The 23,958-nt window shown below is 52.4% G+C and overlaps 3 protein-coding genes across 6 annotated transcripts in view; 1 reads left to right on the top strand and 2 right to left on the bottom strand.

Annotated features, from left to right (window-relative positions):
- The window catches only part of Ppil6 (peptidylprolyl isomerase like 6), a 31,078-nt gene extending 21,380 nt beyond the window's left edge, over positions 1-9,698 (bottom strand). The window contains exons 1-3 of the mRNA XM_048354521.1: positions 9,555-9,698; positions 6,341-6,436; positions 996-1,184 (exon numbers count right to left, since the gene is read on the bottom strand). Coding sequence (XP_048210478.1) covers positions 996-1,184; positions 6,341-6,436; positions 9,555-9,698 — 429 coding nt within the window. The remainder of the gene's footprint in view (positions 1-995; positions 1,185-6,340; positions 6,437-9,554) is intronic.
- A 167-nt stretch (positions 9,699-9,865) lies between these two features.
- Positions 9,866-12,884, top strand: Smpd2 (sphingomyelin phosphodiesterase 2). 2 transcript variants are annotated; one of them, XM_048353717.1, is made up of 10 exons: positions 9,866-10,237; positions 10,451-10,547; positions 10,711-10,787; positions 11,060-11,153; positions 11,241-11,330; positions 11,531-11,613; positions 11,732-11,864; positions 11,959-12,063; positions 12,233-12,386; positions 12,485-12,884. In XM_048353717.1, the coding sequence occupies exons 1-10, from the start codon at positions 10,188-10,190 to the stop codon at positions 12,868-12,870; spliced, it is 1,269 nt and encodes a 422-aa protein (XP_048209674.1). In that variant the 5' UTR covers positions 9,866-10,187; the 3' UTR covers positions 12,871-12,884. The 2 variants fall into 2 exon arrangements, with proteins under 2 accessions (XP_048209674.1, XP_048209673.1); XM_048353716.1 differs by having other exon boundaries at positions 11,531-11,617; positions 11,694-11,864.
- Positions 12,885-13,125: 241 nt separating this feature from the next.
- Mical1 (microtubule associated monooxygenase, calponin and LIM domain containing 1) lies at positions 13,126-22,907 on the bottom strand. 3 transcript variants are annotated; one of them, XM_048353713.1, is made up of 24 exons: positions 21,719-22,907; positions 21,417-21,624; positions 21,084-21,188; positions 20,674-20,778; positions 20,424-20,579; positions 19,805-19,905; positions 18,915-19,172; positions 18,588-18,703; positions 18,290-18,416; positions 18,019-18,100; positions 17,619-17,766; positions 17,027-17,217; positions 16,796-16,884; positions 16,618-16,662; positions 16,357-16,440; positions 16,085-16,238; positions 15,731-15,816; positions 15,247-15,490; positions 15,007-15,110; positions 14,616-14,729; positions 14,432-14,525; positions 14,158-14,257; positions 13,989-14,062; positions 13,126-13,659 (listed from the first exon to the last, which is right to left on the bottom strand). In XM_048353713.1, exons 1-24 carry the CDS (start codon positions 21,974-21,976, stop codon positions 13,511-13,513), a joined length of 3,192 nt encoding a protein of 1,063 aa, XP_048209670.1. In that variant the 5' UTR covers positions 21,977-22,907; the 3' UTR covers positions 13,126-13,510. The 3 variants fall into 3 exon arrangements, with proteins under 3 accessions (XP_048209670.1, XP_048209671.1, XP_048209672.1); XM_048353714.1 differs by having other exon boundaries at positions 16,618-16,659; XM_048353715.1 differs by having other exon boundaries at positions 15,740-15,816; positions 16,618-16,659.
- Between the last annotated feature and the right edge of the window lie 1,051 nt (positions 22,908-23,958).

The following is a 23,958-nucleotide window of genomic DNA, read 5'->3' as shown; positions in this document are numbered from 1 at the left end:
GCACACACTAGCCACCGTGGGCACGGACTCCCTTCATGCAGGTCTAACAGCGGTGCCTGCAACAAGGCTCCTTAGAAAAGCTACAAGGCACTTCTACTGCCAGCCTTCCTTAGTGTTTGTCTCTCCCTGACTTGCACCTCATGCTTTTGATGATCTCCTAACGTGAAAACGTTTACAGCCTGTGTCAAGGCTGCTCTTGAAAATGTCACTTTAGCAGGATGTGGCACTTCGTACCTGAAATCTCAGTATGACGAAGGCTGGATCAGGAGGATCTTAAAGACTAGCTTGGGTTACAAAATAAGGGTCTGTTTAAAAGAAAATCACACATATACACACACCTTTTCAATCTTTCCATCTTTTAGTATAGTAGCTCTAAGGTGTTAGAAAGTGAACTATTTTGCACTGAAGATGGACAGTGAGCTCATTCTGATGATATATATGTATGTATGTATGTATATATATATATATATATATATATATATGGATGGATGGATGGATGAATGTACTAAGATGAAGTCTTACTGTTTGTCCAGCCAAGCCTTATAGTCATGGGTTCTTGAAATCTTTCTGCCTCAGCCTCCCAAGGAGCTGGATTACAGATTTGTACCAAGGGGGTCTTTATATTTTAAAAAATTTAAAAAATTCATGCATATAAATCTCTAAAGGGATGTAGAAATATTTGAACAGGGAGGTTCTCCCAGTGCTATAAGGCAGGCTGTTTTTGTTTTTGCTTTTTGAGGTATATTTGTTTTACATACTTCCCAGCCAAATTTTGATGTAAGATAATCTTGTGCAACTACGTTTTAACTAAGGTCACTGAAACCAATCTACTAACACATATACATATATAGGTATATAACATTTTATATACATGCGTTAACATTTTATACATATTAACATTATATATAGGTTAAGGATATTAACAATTAGTACTAATTCATTATAAATGATAAAAAAAATTCCATGTTTTTTCTTTAAAAATTATTGTGACTTGCCTTAGTGTCTTTTAAGAATTTCTCAATATAATTCAAAGTAAGAGCCTCATACAATGCAGGAGGTCTAACGTCAACTAAATCCCACACCTTTTCGGCCCAATTCTGCAGATCAAATGCATCACCCAGTAGTTGATCATTAATAAAACACATCACAAGGGAAGAATATTCCCAGGTTTCACCCTTGAGTTCCTATAGGAAAAGGAAAAACAAAACATTGTTTTTTTCTTTTGCCAATCTGGGGGCTTAGGCTCACAGCCTGAGCACTGCCCCTGGCTTCTTTTTGCTCAAGGCTAGCACTCTGCCTCTTGAGCCACAGCACCACTTCCTGCCATTTCTGTTTATATGGTGCTGAGGAACCGAATCCAGGACTTTGTACATGCTAGGCAAGCACTCTACCACTGAGACACATTCCCAGCCCACATTTTTTTTTTTTTGGTACGTTTTGTGGCTTGAATTCTAGGCCCGGGTGCTATCCCTGATCTCTTCAGCTCAAGACTAGCACTCTACCACTTGAGCCACAGTACCACTTCCAGTTTTCTGGTGGTTAACTGGAGATAAGCGTCTCACAGACCTTTTTGCCTGGAGTGGCTTTGAACTGTGATCCCCAGATCTCAGCCTCTTGAATAGCTAGGATTACAGGCAAAATGACATTGTGAATGGAGAAACCTATAATATCATCATCTTGCTAAACACATAAACCAGAGCTTGGGATCAACTCTAAGCTAACTCAATTTGTCTTTGTTTTTGTTTTGTTTTTTGCCAGTCCTGGGGCTTGAACTCGGGGCCTGAGCACTGTCCCTGGCTTCTTTTTGCTCAAGGCTAGCACTCTACCACTTGAGCCACAGCATCACTCTGGCTTTTTCTATATATGTGGTGCCAAGGAATCGAACCCACGGGTTCATGTATACGAGGCGAGAGCTTTACCACTAGGCCATATTCCCAGCCCCAGCTAACTCAATTTGTCATCTCTAGGATAGAGTCTTTTAACAATATGCTTTTAAGCCGGGAACTGGTGGCTCATGTCATTAATGCTAGTGACTCAGGACGCTGAGATCTGAGGATTGTGGATCAAAGCCAGATTGGGAAGGAAAATCCATGAGACTCTTATCTCCAACAAACTACTGAGAAAAAGCCGGAAGTGGCACTGTGACTCAAGTGGTAGAGCACTAGCCTTGAGCAAAAGCAGCTCAGGGACAGCACCCAGGCCCAGAGTTCAAGGCCCACAACCAACAGAAAAATGCTTTTTACCATTACTCTGAATTCTGCTGTCAGAGAAAAAATAAAAAGGAAGTTTTTGAGGATCTAACATCACTAAAAGTGCCAAATGATTTAAAGGCAATCTTAAAACAATTATAATCAGCCAGGCAGTGGTGGCTCATGTCTGTAATTCTAGCTACTCAAGAGGCTGAAATCTGAGGTGGTATCATGGTTCAAAGCCAGACCAGGAAGGAAAGTCCATGAGACTCATCTCCAATTAACCACCAGAAAACTAGAAGTGGCACTGTGGTTCAAAGTGATAGGGTAAGAGCCTTAAGCAAAAGAGCTCAGGGACAGCACCCAGGCCCTGAGATCAAGCCCCACAACTGATTAAAAAAATATTACAATCATAGCAATGAGATGGTATTCTGCTAAGAAAAATCATTATGTGCATAGCTCACTTGTTACAGTGACTTGCAAACAAAACACAATCTGTTTTTATTTATGAAACTGTGCATTTTACTGTGTACATTCTTAGAAAACCTTTTATTACATAAACAATATATATATGTGTATATATATGTATATATGTGTATATGTATATTTATTTTGGGAGAGCTGGAGAAAAAGGGCCGTGGGCCATTTTTGGGTGCAGAACAATCACCATAGGAAATGCCTCTTGTGGGCCAACAGGAACTTCTGAAACAGAAGCATTGAAGAAAAAAACTCACCTTCCTCAACATTTTAATTCCCAAGCCCATAAAAAAAGTATGGCTGGGTGCCCATCGCTCACAACTGTAACCCTCACTGCTTCACAGGCCGAGATCTGAGGATCCAAGTTCAAAGCCAAACTAAGCAGACAAATTCATGAGATTCTTTTATCTAGTTAACCAGCAAAAAGCCAGAAGTGAACATGTGTCTCAAGTGGTAGATTAAAAAAAACCAAGCCCAAGTGCAAGGCTCAGAGTTCAAGCATAAAAAGAAAAAACTGTGTTAGCATTTTCATCCTCACAATACTGCCAATCAAACCACAGGGTGGAGTGTGACCACTGGGGAAAGTCCCCTCTCAGATCGGGCTTATTATTATCCAGTGCTAGCAAACCATAAACAACTTGGTTCAGCCATTCTCAAATTTGAGTGGTCCTTCAGAATCGCAAATCACCTGGGCCCATCTGACTGTGGGATGGGGCCCCAGAAACAACTGGCATTTCTAATAACATCCCAAGAGACACTGGCACTGCTGCTCTAGAGAGATGGCACATGAGAAATACTTGTCTGGGCAAGTTTGCCATCTTGCTCCATTTCCAGCTCCTCCAATGAGCTCTAATATCCTATTGTTTGCTTCCTGGGCCTTTCTCAGAGCTTCCTGTCAGAAAATCAACTTGATGCTTGGTCATGAATTACTGATAAAGCCTAGGTGCCAATACACCTAGGAGTGTTCAGATTTATCAATATTATATTTTGTAAGACCCCTCAAACCTAAGAAGGTGGTTGTGATAGGTAATCTGTGGAATTTCAGTCAGGAAAAATTCAGAAGGAACATCTGGAGGCCAGTACTTTCTAGAGCTTTCCCTCGGTAAGACCTATGATGCTGTGATGTTGCCTTTTTGGGGACGAGGGGGAGACAGGCTTTTCCCTTAGGGGAGCACTGCCTTCTGCTAAAGTGTATGACCAGCTGGATCCGATGAACTGACTGTGACCAAATGTGCTAGGAAGCCCTATGTATAATGAAAGACACAAGGCTTACACCGAAGAAAGACCAAAAACCTGCCTGAGAAGGAGGAAAGGGCTAAGGTAACAAATATCTAGAGGATGAGGGTGGAAGAGAGAAGGAAGAAAAAGAACAAAGGATAGGTGACAAGAACCAGCAGTCGTGAGCTAGAAAGCCTCAACTAGGACTCATGAGAAAGTCAAGAGGCAGTGAGCACAAAACCTCTCCGGGTAGCTCAGGCTGGAGGGGCGGGGAGGAGGGGAATGGAATCTATGCCAGTCTGTAAGAGAACACTGGAAATCTGCAGGGAGAATGCATGCATGTCCAGACCATAGGATCATGGCTGTCTTGTAGGCAGTCATCGTACATTCAATGATATATCAACATAAATCTGATGATAAAAAATTTTTTTAAATGTGTTTTCATTTTGTGAAACAGGTTCTTCCAGGCTGGCCTTGGAATGTATAATATTGCTGTTTTCACGCAGCTAGTGCTGGGATTACAGGCATGATGTGTGTGTGTGTGTCTCACGCGTGCACACACACATGTGAACTGGGGCTTAAATTCAGGGCTGTATGCCTAGGCTCTTGCTTAGCTTTTAAGCTCAAGGCTAGTGATCTACTACCTGAAATACACCTTACACTTCCACCGTTTTCTGCTGGTTCACTGGAGATATGAGTCCCTCATAGCTGTCCGCCTGGCTGGTTTTCAATCTCAGTTCTCAGATCTCTGCCTTCTGTGTAGCTAGGATTATAAATATAAGGCACCGGTGCATCACACGAGGCTTTGTTTTATATAAAGGAAAACTAATTGTCCCCGTTTGCCAGGACTGTCTTGGTTTTAGCACTAAAATTTCCACTTCCCAGAATACCCTTCAGGCCTAGACAAACCAGAACCATTGGTCACCATAGTTGTTTCTCTCTGTGTGTATATATACACGTACCATTAGTATGGTGCCTGCCATTTAATAAACACCATATGCAGGTGTTTACTGTGGCTCTTTTGGAGTTCCAGTAAAAATGTATTATAGCTCTGAAACTATCAGACTTAAAAAATAGTACTTGACTCAATCTTGCCCCATAGATGTGACCCTGACCAAGCAAAGACTAAAGTAGTCTCATAAAACACTATTTATATGCTGCTTAATCACAGGGTCGCAGGACGTTCTTGTGCAACCAAGCTCTGAACAGTCAACGCTGCTGGGGTCAGGAATGTGGAGATTTCATTAACCCTTGGGAAGATGGGGTAAGGCAGAGAAACCAGTACTGCGATCATCTATAGGACTGAACTGCAGCGGACAGGCAGGAGGCGAGTCCCATCCCATCCTCCCCAACAGGAGATATGGCTGAGCCAGATGCCCCTTTAGCATCCTTCTTTTGACATGTTCCAGGTAGGCACATACTACCAATTGAATGCAGTGGCACCCCAGAAGAAATGTCTCTTTTGACCCTGGACAAGCTCTGTGGGACCTGAAGTGCTCCAAAGGCAGAGGGGAGAATGTAGAGAACAAAGCTTCAATGAGACAAACTGTCCCACGGGAGTTTGGTGACAATCAATGGAGCTCCTGTGAATAAGAGCTCCATAGAAACTGGCCACTTTCTCTGTGGTGATGGGCAACACCCACACTTTCCAAGCAAAAGCCAAGCCACAGCAACCCGAGTATCTGGGTGTCACAAGAAGTGTAAGTAACACACAAGGAAAGAGGGTTAAATAACACCACAGAGAGGTGAAAACTTACCTTCCTCACATACCTTTCAAGGGAAAATCTTGTAAATATTTTACTGTTTAAAAAAAGCAACCAGAGGCTGGGAATATGGCCTAGTGGCAAGAGTGCTTGCCTCGTATACATGAAGCCCTGGGTTCGATTCCCCAGCACCACATATATAGAAAAAAAAGGTCAGCAGTGGAGCTGTGGCTGCAGTGGCCAGAGTGCTAGCCTTGAGCAAAAAGAAGCCAGGGACAGTGCTCAGGCCCTGAGTCTAAGGCCCAGGACTGCAAAAATAAATAAATAAATAAATAAATAAATAACCAACCAACCAGGGGCTGGGAATATGGCCTAGTGATAGAGTGCTTGCCTCGCATACATGAAGCCCTGGGTTCGATTCCTCAGCACCACATATATAGAAAAAAGACAGAAGTGGCGCTGTGGCTCAAGTGGTAGAGTGCTAGCCTTGAGCAAAAAGAAGCCAGGGACAGTGCTCAAGCCCTGAGTTCAGGCCCCAGGACTGGCAAAAAACAAACAAAAATCAACCAGCAAAATGATTGAAATAATTTAGAAAAAGTACATAATCCAGAGCAATAAAATCTAGTTACCTTAAAACTGTCTTTCCATATCATAGTCTCCCTCAAAGGAAAAACAAGACAATGGGTAAATAATTCTGGTAGAATCCTGCCTGTTGTCAATATCCCACACATACACATCCTAACTATCCATTACCCTTTTTTTTTCTTGTAGATATTCAGCCCATGCAAATTCTTGAAGAGGAACCATTATTGGATCTTCAAATCTGGATGGATAATTGTTCTTCAGATTCTAGATTTTAAAATAGAAGGTTTAAGTTTAGAACAAGTTCTCTCTTCAAGTCAAATTCATTTCTGTCAAATGTTTCAGGGTCTCTGGGCAGGTTCATGCGGCACACACCCAGGACACAGGGTCTGGCTGGGAAGCCTCTCCCTGTCCCAGAGGCCCTGCTTCAAGTTGTTCCAAGGCCTCACTTTTAGGTAGCAAGCTTCCGAGGGCAAGGGCTGTATTGTAGACTTCCTATATCCCTATCTGCTGCCACATCTCTCCTATATCGGACCCTCCACACACCATAACTGAGGAATAAATAAGCTTATGCCAGTCACTTTGCGAACTGCTATCCTTTTAGGCCTAGCTTTTCCCTAAACTCCTGCTACATTGCAGCGCAGATGCTTGACTTGGAAATAAAATAAATTCATGTGATTTGCTTTATTTTCCGGATGTAAGGAGAATAACCCAAAGGATACTATTATGGATATATCTCTTAAAAATGAGAAATAAATACTAAATGAGTTTAGTTTTATAGTTTAAGTTTAATATTGAGTATGTTTTGATAGCACGTGTGTGTCTGTCTCAGAGAAAATTCTTGCTAGTCAACAATCCATGTCCAAATCTGTTGGTTTTGTTCTTTTTCTTTTAAAATTATCATACTTTGGTTGAACAGGAGGGTGGTTCATTTCCACATGTGTACAATGGAGCCCAATAAACCTCACTCCCTCCATTACTCTCCTCTACTGGTTCTCTGTGTGTGTATCAGTACTGAGGTTGAACCCAGGGCCTGGGCACTGTCTCTTAGCTTTTTTGCTCAAGGCTGGCACTCTGCTACTGGAACCACAGCTCCACTTCTGTTTTGTTTTGTTTTGTTTTTGCTGGTTTATTGGAGGTAAGTGTCTCATGTGCTTTCCTGCCTTGGCAGGCTTTGAACCAGGAACCTCAAATCTTCTGCACTTTCTAGTAGCTAAGAATAAAGGTATGAGCCACCAGTACTTGGCTAGCTTTTGAATGGCTGAAAATAAAATAAAATGATACTTGATGTCATATGAAAATTATATACAAGCCAAATCCAGGGTCTATAATGAAGTTTATTGGAACACTACCATTCATTTACATGTCTGTGGCTGCTTTTGCTTGTTTTATTTTATAGCTCTACTCCCTTCACCCATCCCCTCCGCAACTTCTGTGCCTGCTTTACAACACAAGGACAAAGCTATTGAAGAGTTATGACAGATCTTATGGCTCAGAGGATATAAGGCATTTGCTACCTGGGCTTTGTAAGGAAAAATAATTGCCTACCCTTTCCCTACAGTGTGGAGTAACCATAGAAAATGTGCCTTTATTAAAGGAGTTTGTTTGTTTGTTTGTTTTTTGCCAGTCCTAGGGCTTGGACTCAGGGCCTGAGCACTGTCCCTGGCTTCTTTTTGCTCAAGGCTAGCACTCTGCCACTTGAGCCACAGCGCCCCTTCTGGACATTTTCTGTATATGTGGTGCTGGGGAATTGAACCCAGGGCCTCATGCAAGGCAAGCACTCTTGCCACTAGGCCTCAGGGCCCGAGTACTGTCTCTGGCTTCATTTTGCTCAAGGCTAGCACTCTACCACTTGAGCCACAGCCCCCATTCATGGCTTTTTCTATATATGTGGTGCTGAGGAATCGAAATGTATACGAGGCAAGGACTCTACCACTAGCCCATATTCCCAATCCTAAAGGAGTTTTTTTTGTTATTGTTAATTTAAATAATTATTTATTGTCAAAGTGATGTACAGAGTGATGTACAGGGTTACTGTTTCATACGTAAGGCCATGGGTACATTTTTTTTCTTCTTATTTATTGTCAAGTTGATGTACAGAGAGGTTCCAGTTTCATAGTTAGGCATTGGATACATTTCTTGTACTATTTGTTACCTCCTCCCTCATTCCCCTTCCCCCTCCTCTTTTCCCTCTCCCCCCATGGGTTGTTCAGTTGGTTTACACCAAATGGTTTTGCAAGTATTACTTTTGGAGTCGTTTGTCTTTTTATCCGTTGTCTCTCGATTTTGATATTCCCTTTCACTTCCCTAGTTCTAATATCAGTATATACAGTATCCAGGGTACTCAGATGAGAAAAAGATCCTCAAGCTCATTACATATATGTGTGTTGCTAGTTACTCTGCCCTGATCAACAGTCCATAGTTTCTATATTTTTTTAGGTACATGTATAACTTTTTCACAGATTCCTGACACTTGTTATCTTCATGTAAATTAACCTGTTTTGAAAATCGATACAATTAGAATATTTTACTCTGTGGACTCTGGAGCAGGCAAGAAGGCAGAGATTTCTTCAGAGGAATTCTATGTGGGTACAATTTTGTTACCAGTATCAAATTTTCTACCAGTCCCAAGTTACCCAGTATCCATTTGGGACACAACCACCAACAAGGCATGGCTAGGGAGATATCATTTCTGAAGCTAATTCCAAAGACATTTCAAAATCGGTATGCGTACACATAGCTACAGTGCTCCTACTGTAGGTGCACTGCAGCTGCAGGACCAACCAGGCCAAATCCTGCAGTTTCTTCAAGTGTTTTCTTCTGATACCGTTCTGCGTGTTATGAGGCATCCACATATATTGTTTTGGAAAGAAATATTTGGGTCCTTGAAGTCACTTACCCGTTTATTAAATCTGTAAAGCATCTCATTCTATTAGAATACAGTGACTATTTCAGAAATTTTAAAGAACCTTTCCATATGAATATTTTGTCTTAAATCACATTTTGTGGGGAGGAAGGGGAGTGTTAAAACAGCTGGTTTATGGCTCCACTGTTTGCCAATCTTTTTTTTTTTTAATGAATTGCAAAAATCTCCAATTCAGTTTAAGAAATTGATGGGGACTAACGCGGAATGGGGAGTAGGGGCGAGAATGACCACTTTTCCCAGGAAGGTTCTGCGCGCTTCCTTTCCTCGGATCTCCCTTCTACGGGTCAAACGCGCGTCCCGGACCTGCACTTGTGCCCCGCACGCTCCGAGGTGGGGTCCGGCGGGGCCGGCCCGGCTCGTCCGGTCCTCCCGGACCCCTCCGTCCGCACCACGGGGCCGGGCGCGCACTTCCCGCGCCCGGGGGCGGGGGCCACGGGGGAGGGGGCACTCCCTGGTTACCTCGGCCGCGATCTTCGCCACCTGGAAGCTGGAGCATTTGTAGAGCCCCACTATCTTCACCTGCAGCGGCCGTTGGCGCGGCGGCGGCCGGCGGCGAGCCACCGACTTGGGCCGGCAAGGCTGCGGGGTGGCCGGCGTGGCCATGGTGGCGCTCCGAGACCGCCCCGCCCGGAACACAAACACCGCGCGTCGCCGCGGCAACCGCGAGGCCCCGCCCCGTCGCCCGCAGGGGGGGCGTGGCCGGGCGAAGGGCGGGCGGGCGGGCGGAGGGGGCGGAGCCTCTCTCTAACTTTGCTCCTGTTGCTGGCGAGCCGGATTCAGGGGCCTGTGAGGGGCGCGAGCGGGCCACGGCGGCCTGGGACCGGCTTCAGGGCCGCGGAGCGCGTCTCCGCCCTCCCGAGCGTCCCCCCGGGAACCCCAGAGGTCTGGAGCGCGCTGGGGATTTCGCGCTAGATCTTCTTTCCGGATTGGCAGGCCGCCGGATCTGGGCCAGAGGAGCCCGTTGCCCGGGGTAACGCGAGCCTCCCCGGAGGGAGCCGCGTGGGCCTGGGGCGCTCCGGAGTAGGGGACCCGCCCCCATTCGCGCCCGGTGGCGGGAGGGCCGATCGGCCGGCGCCCCGTCGCGCCCCCACCATGAAGCCCAACTTCTCTCTGCGACTGAGGGTCTTCAACCTCAACTGCTGGTGAGTGCGCCCCGGGAGTGTCGTCCGAGGGGGCAGCTTCCCGTGGGTACCCCAACAGCCAGGGGAAGAAGGAAGGCCTCCCTCCCTCCTTCCCTCCCTCAGCCCCACGATCTCGGGGTGCGCGCCGGAGCCCACGTCGGGCCCCCCTCCCCAGCTCCCCGCGGCGCGTAGCGGGTAGTCACCCTCTCCCGCCCCCTTCCTTCTGTTTCTTAGGGGCATTCCCTTCCTGAGCAAGCACCGGGCTGGCCGCATGGAGCGCCTGGGAGACTTACTGAACTTGGAGAGCTTTGACCTGGCGCTGCTACAGGAGGTGGGGTGGTGTGGCCCTGCTGTGTGGATCAGGCTGGGGGGAGGGTGCGGGGGGGGGGGAGGGATGAAGGATGGAGGGGGGGAGGGGGGACGTGCACGATGCGCCCCCGTGGAGAGGCTCCCTGGGGGGGAAAGGTTAGGCTGCACCCCCACCTTCCCTTCAGGTGTGGAGTGAGCAGGACTTCCAGTACCTGAGACAGAAGCTGTCCCTCGCTTACCCAGCCGCACACTACTTCCGGAGGTGAGAAGCCTGCGGGCCTGAGCCTGTTCCCTGAGAGTCTGTCCTCGAAGGACCCGTCCCTATCCTGCCCCCCCTCCTTCCTCTCCCCCCCCCCCTTACGAAGCAGGAAGAGTCCCCAGGCGTTGTGTTGTGCCTCACCCTCTGGATGTTTGTTCTGAGTTCCAGCCTTGGAAGGCAAAGTTGCTGATTAAACCTAGAGATCTGGGGGAAGAGAGGGCGGGGTATTTTTTCCTCCTGGATTTCCTAGTTTTTAAGCCAGGTTTGGCTTTCAGTGGGATCATTGGCAGCGGCCTGTGTGTCTTCTCCAAACACCCAATCCAAGAAATCACCCAGCATGTCTATACCCTCAATGGCTACCCCTACATGGTAAGTTCCCCCCCCCCCCCATCCCAGCTAACACAGGGCATACATAGGGCAGCACAGGGCTGAGCGCATGCCTCCTCCTGCCTGCAGATCCATCACGGTGACTGGTTCTGTGGGAAGGCTGCAGGGCTGCTGGTGCTCCATATCAATGGACTGGTGCTCAATGCCTACGTGACCCATGTAAGTGAAGCCAGTGGGTCCCCAAGGGCAGGGACCTACAGCTGCTGCCCCGGGTGTGTGTGTGTGTGTGAAGTGAGGAGTCAGGATGTTCTAAGATAGCAATGAGTAAAGCCCACCATGCTGTACAAACAACATGCCAGGTAACTAACCCAGCCTGATTATCAAGCCCTGGGGGCTATAACTTCATCTGCCTCACTTAGCTCCACGCAGAGTACAGCCGCGAGAAGGATATCTACTTCGCACATCGTGTGGCGCAAGCTTGGGAACTGGCCCAGTTCATCCAGTGTGTGAGCCTGGGCTTGATGGGAAGTGGGAAGGGACCCAGGGGCTTGGGGGGAGGGGGATGGTCAAGGCTCCACTTAGAGGGCACAATTCCTTCCTCACCAACCTGGCTCCCCCAGCCACACATCCAAGAAGGCAGACGTGGTTCTGTTGTGTGGGGACCTCAATATGCACCCAAAAGATCTGGGCTGCTGCCTGCTGAAGGAGTGGACAGGGCTGCAAGATGCCTACCTTGAGACCCAAGACTATAAGGTGAGAATGTACCCGCCTGTTGCCCACCGCTCTCCCTCTTGCTCCTCCCATATCCGGGGATGCCCAGAGGTTCTTAGCCACCTGTTTCCCATAGGGCTCCGATGAAGGCTGTACCATGGTGCCCAAGAACTGCTACGTCAGCCAACAGGACCTGGGCCCATTTCCCTGTGGCATCCGCATTGACTACGTGCTCTACAAGGTCAGGTCTCTCCCCGAACATGTTTCTGGGCATCAGCCTGTGCAGAACTGCTGTTCGGCTCATCTAGTCTTGTGCCACTGATAAATGGAGAGTGGGATGCTGGGAGCTGGTTCTTTGGAAGAAGGCCTTCCAATAAAAAAGCTTTTCTCTCTCTTTTTTCCTGGCCTAGGTGGTTTCTGGGTTCTGCATCTCCTGTAAGACTCTCCAAACCACTACAGGCCATGACCCGCACAGTAGCACCCCACTTTCTGACCATGAGGCCCTCATGGCTACTCTGTATGTGAGGCACAGTCCCCCTCAGCAAAGCCCTACCCCTACCCAAGGTGAGTCATCTCTACCCTTTCCCTTTGCCCTTCTCTATCTACCTCAAGGTAGCTCCTTCGCTGCACCTTCTCTGCTTCACTGTCCTGTCTTGTTCCAGGACCAGCAGAGAGGTCGCCAGTGATCAACCTGCTGAAGGAGGCCTGGACAGAGCTGGGGATGGGCATAGCTCAAGCGCGCTGGTGGGCCACATTTGCTGGTTATGTGATTGGTCTGGGGCTGCTCGTCTTGATGTTGCTGAGTGTCCTGGCAGCAGGAGAAGTGGCCAGTGAAGTGGCTGTACTGCTCTGGACCCCCAGTGTTGGACTGATACTAGGGGCTGGCGCAGTCTACCTCTTCCACATGCAGGAGGCCAAAGGTTTATGTCGGGCCCAGGCTGAGCTCCAGCATGTGTTAGGAAGGGCAAAGAAAACTCAAGAATTAGACTCAGAGCCTCAAGTAGCTGAGCTACTGGGGCAGCAAGCAGAGAACAGAGCTGAACAATAAATCTTGGCACTTTAGTGACTTTGCCTTTTTTGTGTTGTTTTTTTTTTTTGTCCAGGCATTGTGGGGAGTGTAGGTCAGGTGGTTATCACAAGTTAGAGCTCTGCGTGTCTCCTGTTTCCGCATATCCCCACTGCCTACTCATGCACCCTGAATTCCACTTATGGCAGAAACATTTTCTTTTTCCTTTTAATGGCACTAGGGTTTGAATTGAGGGCCATGCAGTGCTTACTTGAGCTATCCCTCCAGCTCTCTTCACTTGTTATCTTTCATATAGGGTCTTGCACTTTGTTTTTCCAGTCCAGTCTCAGACAAATCCTCCTACCTATTGCATATAACTGGAATTATAGACATGCACCAGCCACTACACATGGCTTGTTTGTTCAGATAGGAGTCTTGTTAATTTTTTGTTTTAATCTATGTTGGACTCAAATCCTGATTCTCCTCATGGCCACTTCCCAGGTTGCTGGGATTATAGGTATGAGCCACTGTGCCCAGCTTGTGGCAGAAATATTGTGTTGTAAACAGTGATGGCTCCTCTAGGCACTCCAGATGAGCAGGAAAAGGGGGGCGGGCAATGTCCTACGAAGGGACTGCGTTTCTTTGGGGGGGGGGGGGAAGAAAGCAGGCAGCCAACAGTCTTCTATCCCTGGACCCCTGTCCCTGGGGCCAGCTCACTGAGCCGGCGCTCCTCCTGGAAGCGAATAAGAGCATCCCGCTGGTTTACCACATCCAACAGCTTCCTCAGAACCTGGTCCTCAGCCTGCCGATCGGCATCTGTCTTCAGAGTTTCTGAAAGGAGAAGATGAAGCTTAGAGAACAGCGATCTGAGCTGGAAGGTCAACTCAATCCCAGTCGGTATTTGTTTTCCAACCCAGGCTTTGTTTCCTGGCTTGCAAAATTAAGTTCTGTCAACCCCAGTGGTTTTCTAGCAGTAGTTAGCAACGATACTATTTTTGAAGCAGATCATGTTGCACAGCCCAATAGCACAGGTCTGGTTGAATTTGGACGGAGAATGAGAGTTTCAGAACCCCTCCTTCTGGCTTCCTCCTGAATTTTCTCAGGTACAGTAGATCAGAGGACCATGTTACACAGTCAGTGTCTGGAGGCCACTTGCCTACCTTCTCGGTTTATGTAACATCGCAGCTCCTGGTCCAGGTGCCGCTGCTTCTCCTCCAGGTCTAGCTCCTGTACCCTGGAGAGGTGAGTGATTCAAGGGGTACAGCTCTGCAGGGTGCCCACAGGACCGGGGCCCTGCTCCTGGACCATGTCACCCTCTTTGCATCTTACGTGATCATGAGCTCAGCCTCCTCAGCCACCAGGCTGTTTTTTCTCTGGATAAGCTGTAGCAGCTGTTCTACCCAGAATTTCTTTTGCTGTTCTGGGGAGCCTAGGAAGAAAGAAGAGGGACAGAAGTGGTTAGGAGCCCTACAGCTGGGGCCAGGATCCAGAAAAAGGAGAGTGAGCTATAACACTAGGCCACAGTGAGTTGGAATTTTGAGGGGCTGAACCCAGTGTCAGGAGGCCCAGGGGGTGTAACTGTCCCTCCCCCATTTCCACTTACTGTCTTGGCTCCTCAAGGCCAGCTCCAGCTTTATGCCCTCAGCCTCTAGCTCCCTCAGGGCGGCCTCGATCTCATTTAGTCGCCGCTGGATGGCCTGAGGAGTACAAGACAGAAAGCCTGGAAAGAGCTCTGACCTCAGACTCGGCACTGTGACACCACTAGGAGGTCTACTCCTGGGGCTCACCTGGGCCTTGCAGAACTTCTTCATCTCCTCTTCCTTAGCACGGCGCAACAGAGTCCGGCGCCATGTTGGGTACTTGTTCATGGTACCAGAGTTCTTGGCCAAGGTCAGCAGAGCCTATGGGAGGGTTGGGCCAATTACGGGTAGGGCCTAGACCTTGGTGGGTAGGAATGGGAGAAGCTGTTTGAAAAGGCAGAAAAGAACTTGGGCTGGAAGAGGAAGTCTGCTCAGATAAAGATGAAGGCGTAGGCAAGAAGAAAAGAATACTGATGGGACTTCCAAGAAGGAGGCTCAAAGGAGTGTGGGCTCTAGCTCTCCAGAAATGGGGACGGAGAGGCTCTGCTGGATGTCTGCTGGCTTGAATAGGGTAGCTGGCCAGGTCCTTGCTACTTGCCTGTTCCAAGTTTGTGTCCAAAGGAACATCCTCCTCTTCGTCCTCCTCTTCATCCTCCTCACTGGAGGATGGTCTCTCCTCTTCCTTCTCCACGGCTTCAGCACCTGGGTATATGAGAGGGAGGCATGGTTTGCAGGCCCCCAACCCCCCCTTGTGCTCCCCAGGATCCTTTGCAGGAAACGCAGGACCTGCCATCCCAACCCCACACCAAGCCCGCTCATCTGTGCAAAGAGCAATTACCTTGTGGTACCTGGACTGACATACCCCAGCCTACAAAACTGCTCTGCAGGGCCTGCTCGGCCAAGGCCAAGCAGCTGCGTGGGGGCTTGGGTGGAGGCTCTGTGTCTGGGTCAGGGGTAATGTTAAGGGAGGCCAGCTGCAGACGTTCTGGGCTGGAGAGGCGGATCAGCCTGCGCGTGGGCTGCTTGGGGCTTGTGACAGGAAGGGCTGGTGACGTGCTATCCTCCTCTGGTGTGGAGAGCTTCTGAAAAAGGCACCATGTGGTCTGGTGAGGGACTTGCCCTGTGTGGAGTTCAAGCCACCCCTTTAGAGTCCGCGTAAGCTCTGGGATTCATTCACTCAACACCATCTAGTGGACATTGTCAAGCAGTGTGCTGAATACAGCATTCACTTACCCCTACCACTGGCAAAGTCTACTTGGTTGGAGAAAGACCTTTTTTCCTTCCCATGCCCAACACACACACACACACACACACACACACACAGTTTTTACTGGGCTTCCAGATCCCCCGTCGATTTCATCCTCTTTCTGGCCCAGCTGGGGCAGATGTTGCGTGCAGTAGAAATGCCCTAGGAAGGGGTAGTGGGGCACAAGAGGCATCAGGTATAGGTAGGATTATATCAGGGCAACAGACCCGTAGCTGAACTGCTACCGGCTTCCCTGTTCCTAGGATCCCGCATTCAGAGCTTTGAGGGGACAGCAAAGACTTCAAACTGAAAAACGTGCTAGAGTAGGCTCAACACTCCCACTTGCTCCTCACCCTAACCTTCTTTTCTCCGCGCCCCACATCACGGCCAGGCCCCAAAGTCCCTCTAGCAGGCTCCCAAGCCCGCTCACCATCATCTGGGTGCTGCCCATAGCTGCCTGGCCACAGTGTGGCCTCACAGGTGTGGCAACGGAAGCAGCTCCGGTGGAAGAAATGGCCATCTGCGCAGACGCGCTCCAGGATGTAGAGGTGTCTCCCACAGAGCGTACACAGGTCAGCACCAGCCTGCACGGACCCCCGAGACACAGGGTCAGCTGGAGCCCAGGGCAGCTGCTTGTCCCCTGGAGCCTTCCTTCCCTGCGCCCCCCAGGCCTCAGCCCACAGACCGGGCCCTGGCTCTTACCTCCTTGGGTTGGGACGGGGGAATTAGGGGTACACTGGGCTCGGGCACATGTGGTTCGTCAGGATTTGGAGTCTCCGCCTCTACCTAAGGAGGTAAGTGCTCAGGCAAGATCAATTCGCCAAGGCGAATGTGCAGATACGCAGAAAGGGCTGGAAGGGAAGGGAGTAAGACTAGGCAGGGAGAAGGATAGAGGGCTACAGGATGGAGGGGGTGACAGCGGGGGGAGGGGGGGAGGCGGGGAGAGGAAACCATCTATCTTACCTGCAAGCGAGGCTTCTTGCCACCAGCATCATCCCCATTTTCCTGCAACAAATCTCAGAGCTGTTAGCACAAGGCTCGGGCCCACAGCCCTCTCGCCCCGTTTGGAATGTCTTCACCGTCACCCCTCGGGCTCTTACTGGGCACCCCTACCCAGTCTCAACTCTGTTTAGACTCCTACCTTGGCCCGGGTCCGTTGCAGGCTCCTCTGAAGTTTGCCAAGGAAGAGGACAGCACTGGAGGCCCCGGGACAGACTTGCCTGTCGGGGCCTGCGGGCAGGTGAGGTGACGGAGTGGGGGAGGGGTCCTCTGTGCCCCTCAGGGGCCGCCCCAGGCCAGCCCTCAGAGGACCTCTCTACCCCAGTCCCCTCTACCTACCCAACCCGTCCGCCTCATCTACCCTCCTGCTCACCGGGGCTGTGGGCCATGCTTTTGAAGGCACTGTGGAAATGGCTGAGATAGGCGATGAGGCCCAGCGGGTCGCTGCCTGCCACCACGGCCTGGGCAGACAGCACGGGTGCAATGCCCAGCTCGTGCTCTGCCACCCGCAGTGCCCAGGTCGTCACTTCCACAGCGCCCATTCCCTGCAGCTCCGAGGGCTCCCTGCAGCCGAGTCAGGAGAGAAGACAATAGCCAACAAGAACCTGGCCCCATCCGAAGGCCGGGGACAGCAGGGAGGGGCTGGAGGGCCACCAAGGGTGGTGAGGGCATGAGGGTTTGCCCTCTCCACTGCATCTCCACCCTCTGAGAACCACTTTTTCTGGCATTGATGGCCCTCTGCCACTCACAAAGCCCTTCTCTAGCTGTGTGCCCTGGGCAGGCGGCGGTCAGGGAACAGGACCATCTCTAGGGTGACCAGATGGTGCAGGTGGAAGGTAAGTAGAGCTGGGCATCTTGGGTATCCTACAGCAATCTCTGTTACCATGTGGTAGAGGGAGGGGTAGGAACAGGGGCACACCCGGTGTATGATTTGCTGGGGGACCCTTTGCTACTCCCCAACTCACAGTAACCCAGGCTGAAGGCGGTGTATAAGGGCACATAGAGCGAGCCCGTCAGTCCAGGAAGAAGACAGGTCAGTGACGTGGACTCCTGGGTACCCAGCCGTCTGCTCCTGGCACCAGTGTAGGAGCTCCTCCTGGGTGCCGGCTGACCCTGGAAGGGAAGGCGGTGCTGTTCCAAGGCTCCCTTCTGCATGGAGTATGGACCTCGGTGTAGGAACTGAGTCAGCAACCCACTCACCATGGGGCGCCAGCTAATGCTCACTGCCAACAGCACCTCCTCCCTCCCTCAGTTCAGATCTTCCTTCTCGGGAGGTCCCCACGCTGCCCCCACCACACCGGCCTTCCAGTGTGCTACTCTGCCCTGGGGCTCCACCTGTGAGTGGCTGCTTGAAGGCCTGCTCACCTGTGGCTGACATCTCTGCATCTGTCTTGTCGCTCTTCTTCTGCACCTGCTCCTTGGCCATCACATCATACAAGTCTCGTACCTACAGCAACCTCTCTCAGTCTCCAGGCAGCTGCCCACACAGCCCCCTGGACCAGGAGGGAGGGGCCCAGCTGCGGCAGGACTGGCCCCCAGTGGCAGTGATTGGGCAGGCAAGGCCTGGCCTGGGAAGGGGGGCTGACTTGGGAAGCTTAGTGGGATCCTGGAAGTGGGGAGGAGGGCAGAGTCTGACCTGATTGGGGGTCACGGCCCGGAGGTTCAGGTTGGGGTAGCGGGTGGCTGGGTCCAGCCCATACTGGGCCACGTTGCGATGCATGTTTTCTGGGGATGTCTGTGACAGAAGCTGGTACAGACTCTCGCTGACAGGGCAATGGTAGAGGGTACAGGTGTGGTGGGAGGGTATCTGTTAGCACCTACTCCTCAAGAGCTGCCAACCCTTTTCTTGGACTCCCTTCTATTTCCCCTGTTCCCCCTACCCCGTCTTTCTGATCCTTGTGCCGAGTCCTGCCCTGCCAGCACTCCGGCCTCACCGTTCAGCCAACACCTCCAGGGGTCCAGTGCCCTCTGCCCAGCGCTTAACCATCCATGCTGCATCAAAGGCTGCCAGGAAGCCTCGGGCCACTCCCGTGCCCAGGGGCCAGAAGGGCTACAGAGTCAAAGGACAGGAAAGAACATAACAGGGATCCACTGGGTGCCACCTACATCCAGATGTTGCCAGGATTCCGATGAGGAACCAAAGGAAGAGCCTCTCTCACCACACCAAGCAGCCTCCACCGTGCAGCCCTTAGCTCCTCCCCTCCACCAGCACGCAGTTCCTCCCCCAGCCGCGGGAGCCCTGGGCCTCTGGTAGCTCTCACCTCCACCAGGCAGTCTCCCACCAGCCCCAGCAGCAGGCGGGCACCATGCTTCTCTTGCACACGAGCGGCACTGTCTGCCCGCATCATACTTGTGAAGTCAAAGGCAGAGACGTCAGGCCGCCCGCGGGCATCTTGAGCAAACTCCAGGTTCCCGAGCTTGCCATGCGTGGCGAAGTCAGCAGCTGCCCTGGCAAAGCGCTGTAGAGCCTCAGGGACCACATTGGCACTGCCCAGCAGTCGATCCGTCTCCGGCCAGTCCTAGAGAGCAGAACCTCTGAGACTTCTGAGAATAGGATCTCCAGGCCAGCCCTGTTCCCCTGGTTGCAGAAGTTGCACATACAAAGACCCAGTAAAGAGAGAAACGCCCCACCGTGCATTCATGAGGCCCAGCCCAGCTTTCAACTGTGCATTAGTCAGACTCAGCAGCAGCTAGAAGCTGAGCTGGGACTAGGATTCCCAAAGCCTGCCGGCCATGCTCAAACCCCTTCCTCAGCACCCATCCTGAGCCCATGCTCTCTGCCCAGGAAGCCTGGACTCGCTGCTATCCTACACTCAAGGCCTGCTCGGAGCCTTGGTGTGGCTATCATTTGGAGACCATATACTTAACTTACAAGGTCCTCATGAGAATTATATCAGAAAATGCAAAGGAGTCTCTTAGTACAGCACTTAGCACATAGTAGGGACCCAAGCTGCTCATTTGCATTCAGCAAATGCATGGTGGGTACAATAGGAACAATGCATTGGGAATTAGCATGAAGCCCAGAATATGACTCCTGCTGCCATGTAAAGTGCAGGGACAGAGCTTGTGGAGGCGGAGTTAATGCTGGGAGAGAAGCCAGAGGGGAAGGGGTGTCCAGTCTAGCCTCTGTCTGCTTGGGCCCTGGTCCTACCTGGCGCAGCACCCCCAGCCTCAGCAGGCATTGCTTCTTGGCTGTCATCACAAAATAGTGAGTGTCATCCTTGTAGTATACGATGTTCTCCAGATCAATGCCTAGGGAGACAAGACAGGGGACCGGAGTTGAGTCCCCACCTGATGGTACATCCGCTTTCCAAACACCCCAGCCATAGCTGACCAGGGAGAGCTGGAATCACAGCTGAGGCTGAAGTGACCTCCATGCACAGAGCCTCTGAGTCCTAGTGACACAAAGAACCATCTGGCCTGGTCCAGGAAGCCTGATGGCTTGAAACCAAGAGGGAAACTTGGGTGAGGTAGCAGCTGGGAGACGGGCACCACGTGGTCACATGGCCGTGTGAAGCATAAGTAAACAGCCTGACCGTGAAGTCCTCTTCTGTTTTCAACTTAAGTCGTTTTTTTTATGGAGCACAAAGCAAACACCCAGACATTTTGTAAGAGATTCCAGTCACTTTCATGCCAAGGGGGACTGTGGCTGCCTAGTCACTGGGTGGGGACAGTTCTTTCCCCTTTGTTGTCAGGACCACACAGGAGGACAAGTGTGGGATTTATTGGACTAAGAAAAGGCTTCGAAGGGAGGGAGGGGGGGGCCTGACCTGTGGCTTTGAGCAGGCTCTGGAAGAATTTCTGGTTGTAGATCCGAGCCACACCGCTGATCTCAGGTACCTGTGTCTCCTCCACAGTGCGGCCATTCACGAAGTTGGCTGTGATGCCAATGGCCAGTTTGCCTCGCATTTCTCGAACGGTGAAACCTAGTGGTAGGGGTAGATGGGTATACTTTTCTAGAAAGGTCCAGGAGGAGCCCAAGATGCTGGCTTTGGGTGGGGAGGGGGAGGGATCACCCACCTTCAGGGACAAATTTCCCTCCTGCGGCCGAGATGAGGACATCAAATTCATAGTTGGCCAGTTGGCCTGGGGGATTGGGCTGGAGCTGGGCGCGCCAGCCACTCCCTGGGGGAAAGGGAGTGAGAGGCACAAAAGTATAGCAGTCAGTGGGGCGCTACACTCCAGTAAGCTAAAGAAACGAAATAGTGTGTAAAACACTGAATCACACCTTCCTAGGAACTGAAAAGGGAGACAGGGAAGCAAGGCGGTTCCTATTTTGCTATTTCCACTTCCAGGCTCGCTGAGGTTGGGAGGGCTACCCAGGCCTCACTATCCTAGGAGACTCAGCTGACTCCCACACCCATCCCCTTTATCTCCAGGCCAAGATCTCCTTAGTGGGTGGAGGTTCCCAGGAGCAAAGAAGTACTTACCCTTTCTGGGAGGAGGCTGGAGGCCAGTGAAAGTGACCCCCCAGTGAATTTCCACCCCCAGCAGTAACGCCACCTTCAGGAGCAGCAACTGAAGCTGTCGGATGCCTGGAAAGAGGGGGGCGGGGGGACATAGGAACAGGGACTCAGGACTGCCCAGCTTCCCCTAGCTCTGGTGTAGGCCAAGCCAGAGCTGGAGATAGTCTTCGTGCTCACTCCCTCCAACTGCACCTTCCACTCACCTGGCTAAAGTGAATCTTGTCCACCCTGCCTCTTGGCTTGTCCCCCCCCCCCCGCACTGGCCCGTCCCCCTTCAGGCCACCATGTGGTACTCACTGATGTGGTCCAGAGTGCCAGTGCAGAAGCGCCCATAGAATTTCTTGGCACCAAGTGCCCGTAGGTCATGGATAGTGAAGGGCCAGAGGTGGAGCACATTATGACGCGAGAACTTGGTACGTTTTTCTACCAGCACCACGCGGGCCCCCAGCAGTGCCAGCTCCACGGCTGCCCGCAGTCCACAAGGCCCAGCACCTACCACCAGGCACTGCAAACAAACACACAGGACAAAGTAGGCACGACAGCCATCTCCCTCCCGCTCCCCGCACTGCCCGTGCCCTTCCTAGCGCCCAGGGAACTACCTTGGTGCTGGCACAGGCCTGACCCTGTTGGTAGACAGGCTGGCCAGCTCTCTTGTCCAACTTGGCCCACAAGGACTTGGCACTCCAATAGTTGAGCTGAGCCTTGATCTTGTGGTACTGGGGTAGTCCCCCACCAGGCTCCAGCCCAAGAGCCCCACAAAGCCCCTGAAAGCTGCTCAGCACATCCTGGCACAGCTGGGCCTGCAGGAAACTCTCAAAGTGGGCATGCGCTGGGTTGGTGGAGATGGGTGAAGCCATTGGAGACCCCCCTTAGGACTCCTGGGAAGTGAAGCGGCTGGGCAGAGCCCAGTGGTTTCTGGGAGAGAAAAAGGGTAGAGACGTGGAAGAGACAGGGGTGGGGGGAGGGAGGGAGGAGTCAGCTGTTGCCCCAGGGAGCTCAGAGCCCATCTCTGATTGGCTCTTCTGCTCCCAGCCCACTCATGTACCAGAACCAGCCCAGAAGACAGCTGCTATCACTTTATCATGTGAAAAAAAAATCACCAAATTAGGACATGAAAACAGGAATCCTGGGCACAGAGGGCACAAGAAACCAGGGCAGTCTCCAGCTTGGCCTCTCTGTTCAAGGATGGCTAAGGGGTGAGGATCTCCCTGGATTGGGGGCGCAGAGGATAGGGAGTCTGCTTTCTTCAGGCCCTGAAAGCAGCGCTTGGGGGAGTTCTCAGACATACAGTGGGGCAGGCTGCCAGGAAGGTCTCCCTTCCTGTAGAAAGCACTAGAGCTGGTGTCGGAAACCGCAGCTGCTAGACAGATGTACCGCCCCGGCTCACCCCAGCTTCGGTGCGCCACGCCCCTTGGTGGCTTCAACCCCACGCAGGGTGTGGGATGTGTCTCGTGTCCAGGGCAAAGGTTTCCTCCTCCGTCCTTGCGCTGGCCTCGGTGACTGCGTGCACAGGTTTCACCTCCGAAGAGGATGTTGCCACTGATGGTGTGACAGAGGCCTAAGTGTTACTTCTGACTCACTGTGGTCAAAAGACACTTCCTCTACGATCTGGTCTTGTTGCTGCTTCAGTGGGCCATGGGGCAGGGGAGAGGGGGGCGAGAGCAGCGGGGCTGGCCCCTCCCAGGGTCCTTACACCCCAGTCCACACTGCCCCATTCCTTGTGAGCTGGTGCGCCCCCTCTCCCAGGAATCTCGCCGGGACAAGGCCACCCTTTGTCCCCCCTCTCCTGCTCTCTGGCCCAGGCTCAGTTGGGGTGCGTAAGGGGGGGGGCGGGGGGAAGGCTGTAGAGACTTTCCCACGCTGGGGCTGGAAGGGATGAGAGGGTCTGGGGGGTGGGGGTGCCCTGGGGGAGTTGGGGTGGGCGCGGCGGTAGTTGCCTGCATGCTGGTCCCCCAGGAGGAGGCTAAAGTGGCAGGCGAGTGGCCAGGGCGTAGGTGGGCAGGACCTCAGCCAGGAGCCTCCTCTCTCGGGAGTGCGGGTTTGGGGGTGTGGGAGTCTCTCAAGACCGGGGACAAAGAGGAGCCCCCCGCGGAGAATGCCCGAACAAAGGCTGTGCGGAGGGCGCAGCGGGCTGAAGGGATGGAGCGCGGGATCTGGGGGTGGGGGGTGGAGGCGGGGGTCCCCAGCTCCGGATGGGGAAGTGGAGACGGGCTGAGCAGGGCAGGCGCGGGGACCCGCGTGGGGACCCGCGTGGGGACTCGCCTTTCCCGGGAAGCGCTCCCCCCACTCCCACCCCCGGGCCGGGCCGCCCGGCTGCGGAGCGCACGGCTGGCGCCGCGGCACGACTTACCGCGCGGCGCCGGAAGGGCGTCCCGGGACCGGGGCGGAGGCAGGGGCGGCGGAGGGAGCGCCGAGTCCGCGGGGCGCTCGGGCGCGGGAGTGCGGCGGGGTGGGGCTTCAGCACGCGGCCCCGCGCCCCCGGGAGGCTTTATCCGAACGTCATTAGCATCTCATTACGCCGCTCTCCCCACCCCCCCCTCAGCCCGGGACAGCCCGGGCCCGCCCCCGGCTGCAGGGTGACGCCCCAGGGCGCGGCTCTGCCAACCCCGGGGTCCGGCCCGGGGAGGCCGCGCCGCCCGCGGAGCCGGGGAGCCCCGTGTCCGATCGCGCCCGCCCCCGCGCGCGAAGCGGGGACCCACCCCACTCCAGCACTCTCCCCGCACCAACTCGACGGCCCACGGGCGCCGGCCCGGCGGGGGGCAGACCGAAGTTTCTTGCAGCCGGTGGGTCCGAGGGCGGTGCCCGACGTCCGGATTCTCCTCCCCTCTCCCACCCCCGG

This window comes from Perognathus longimembris, chromosome 9, assembly GCF_023159225.1.
Source record: "Perognathus longimembris pacificus isolate PPM17 chromosome 9, ASM2315922v1, whole genome shotgun sequence".
Taxonomy (NCBI): domain Eukaryota; kingdom Metazoa; phylum Chordata; class Mammalia; order Rodentia; family Heteromyidae; genus Perognathus; species Perognathus longimembris.
This window is presented reverse-complemented; position numbering and strand designations above follow the sequence as displayed.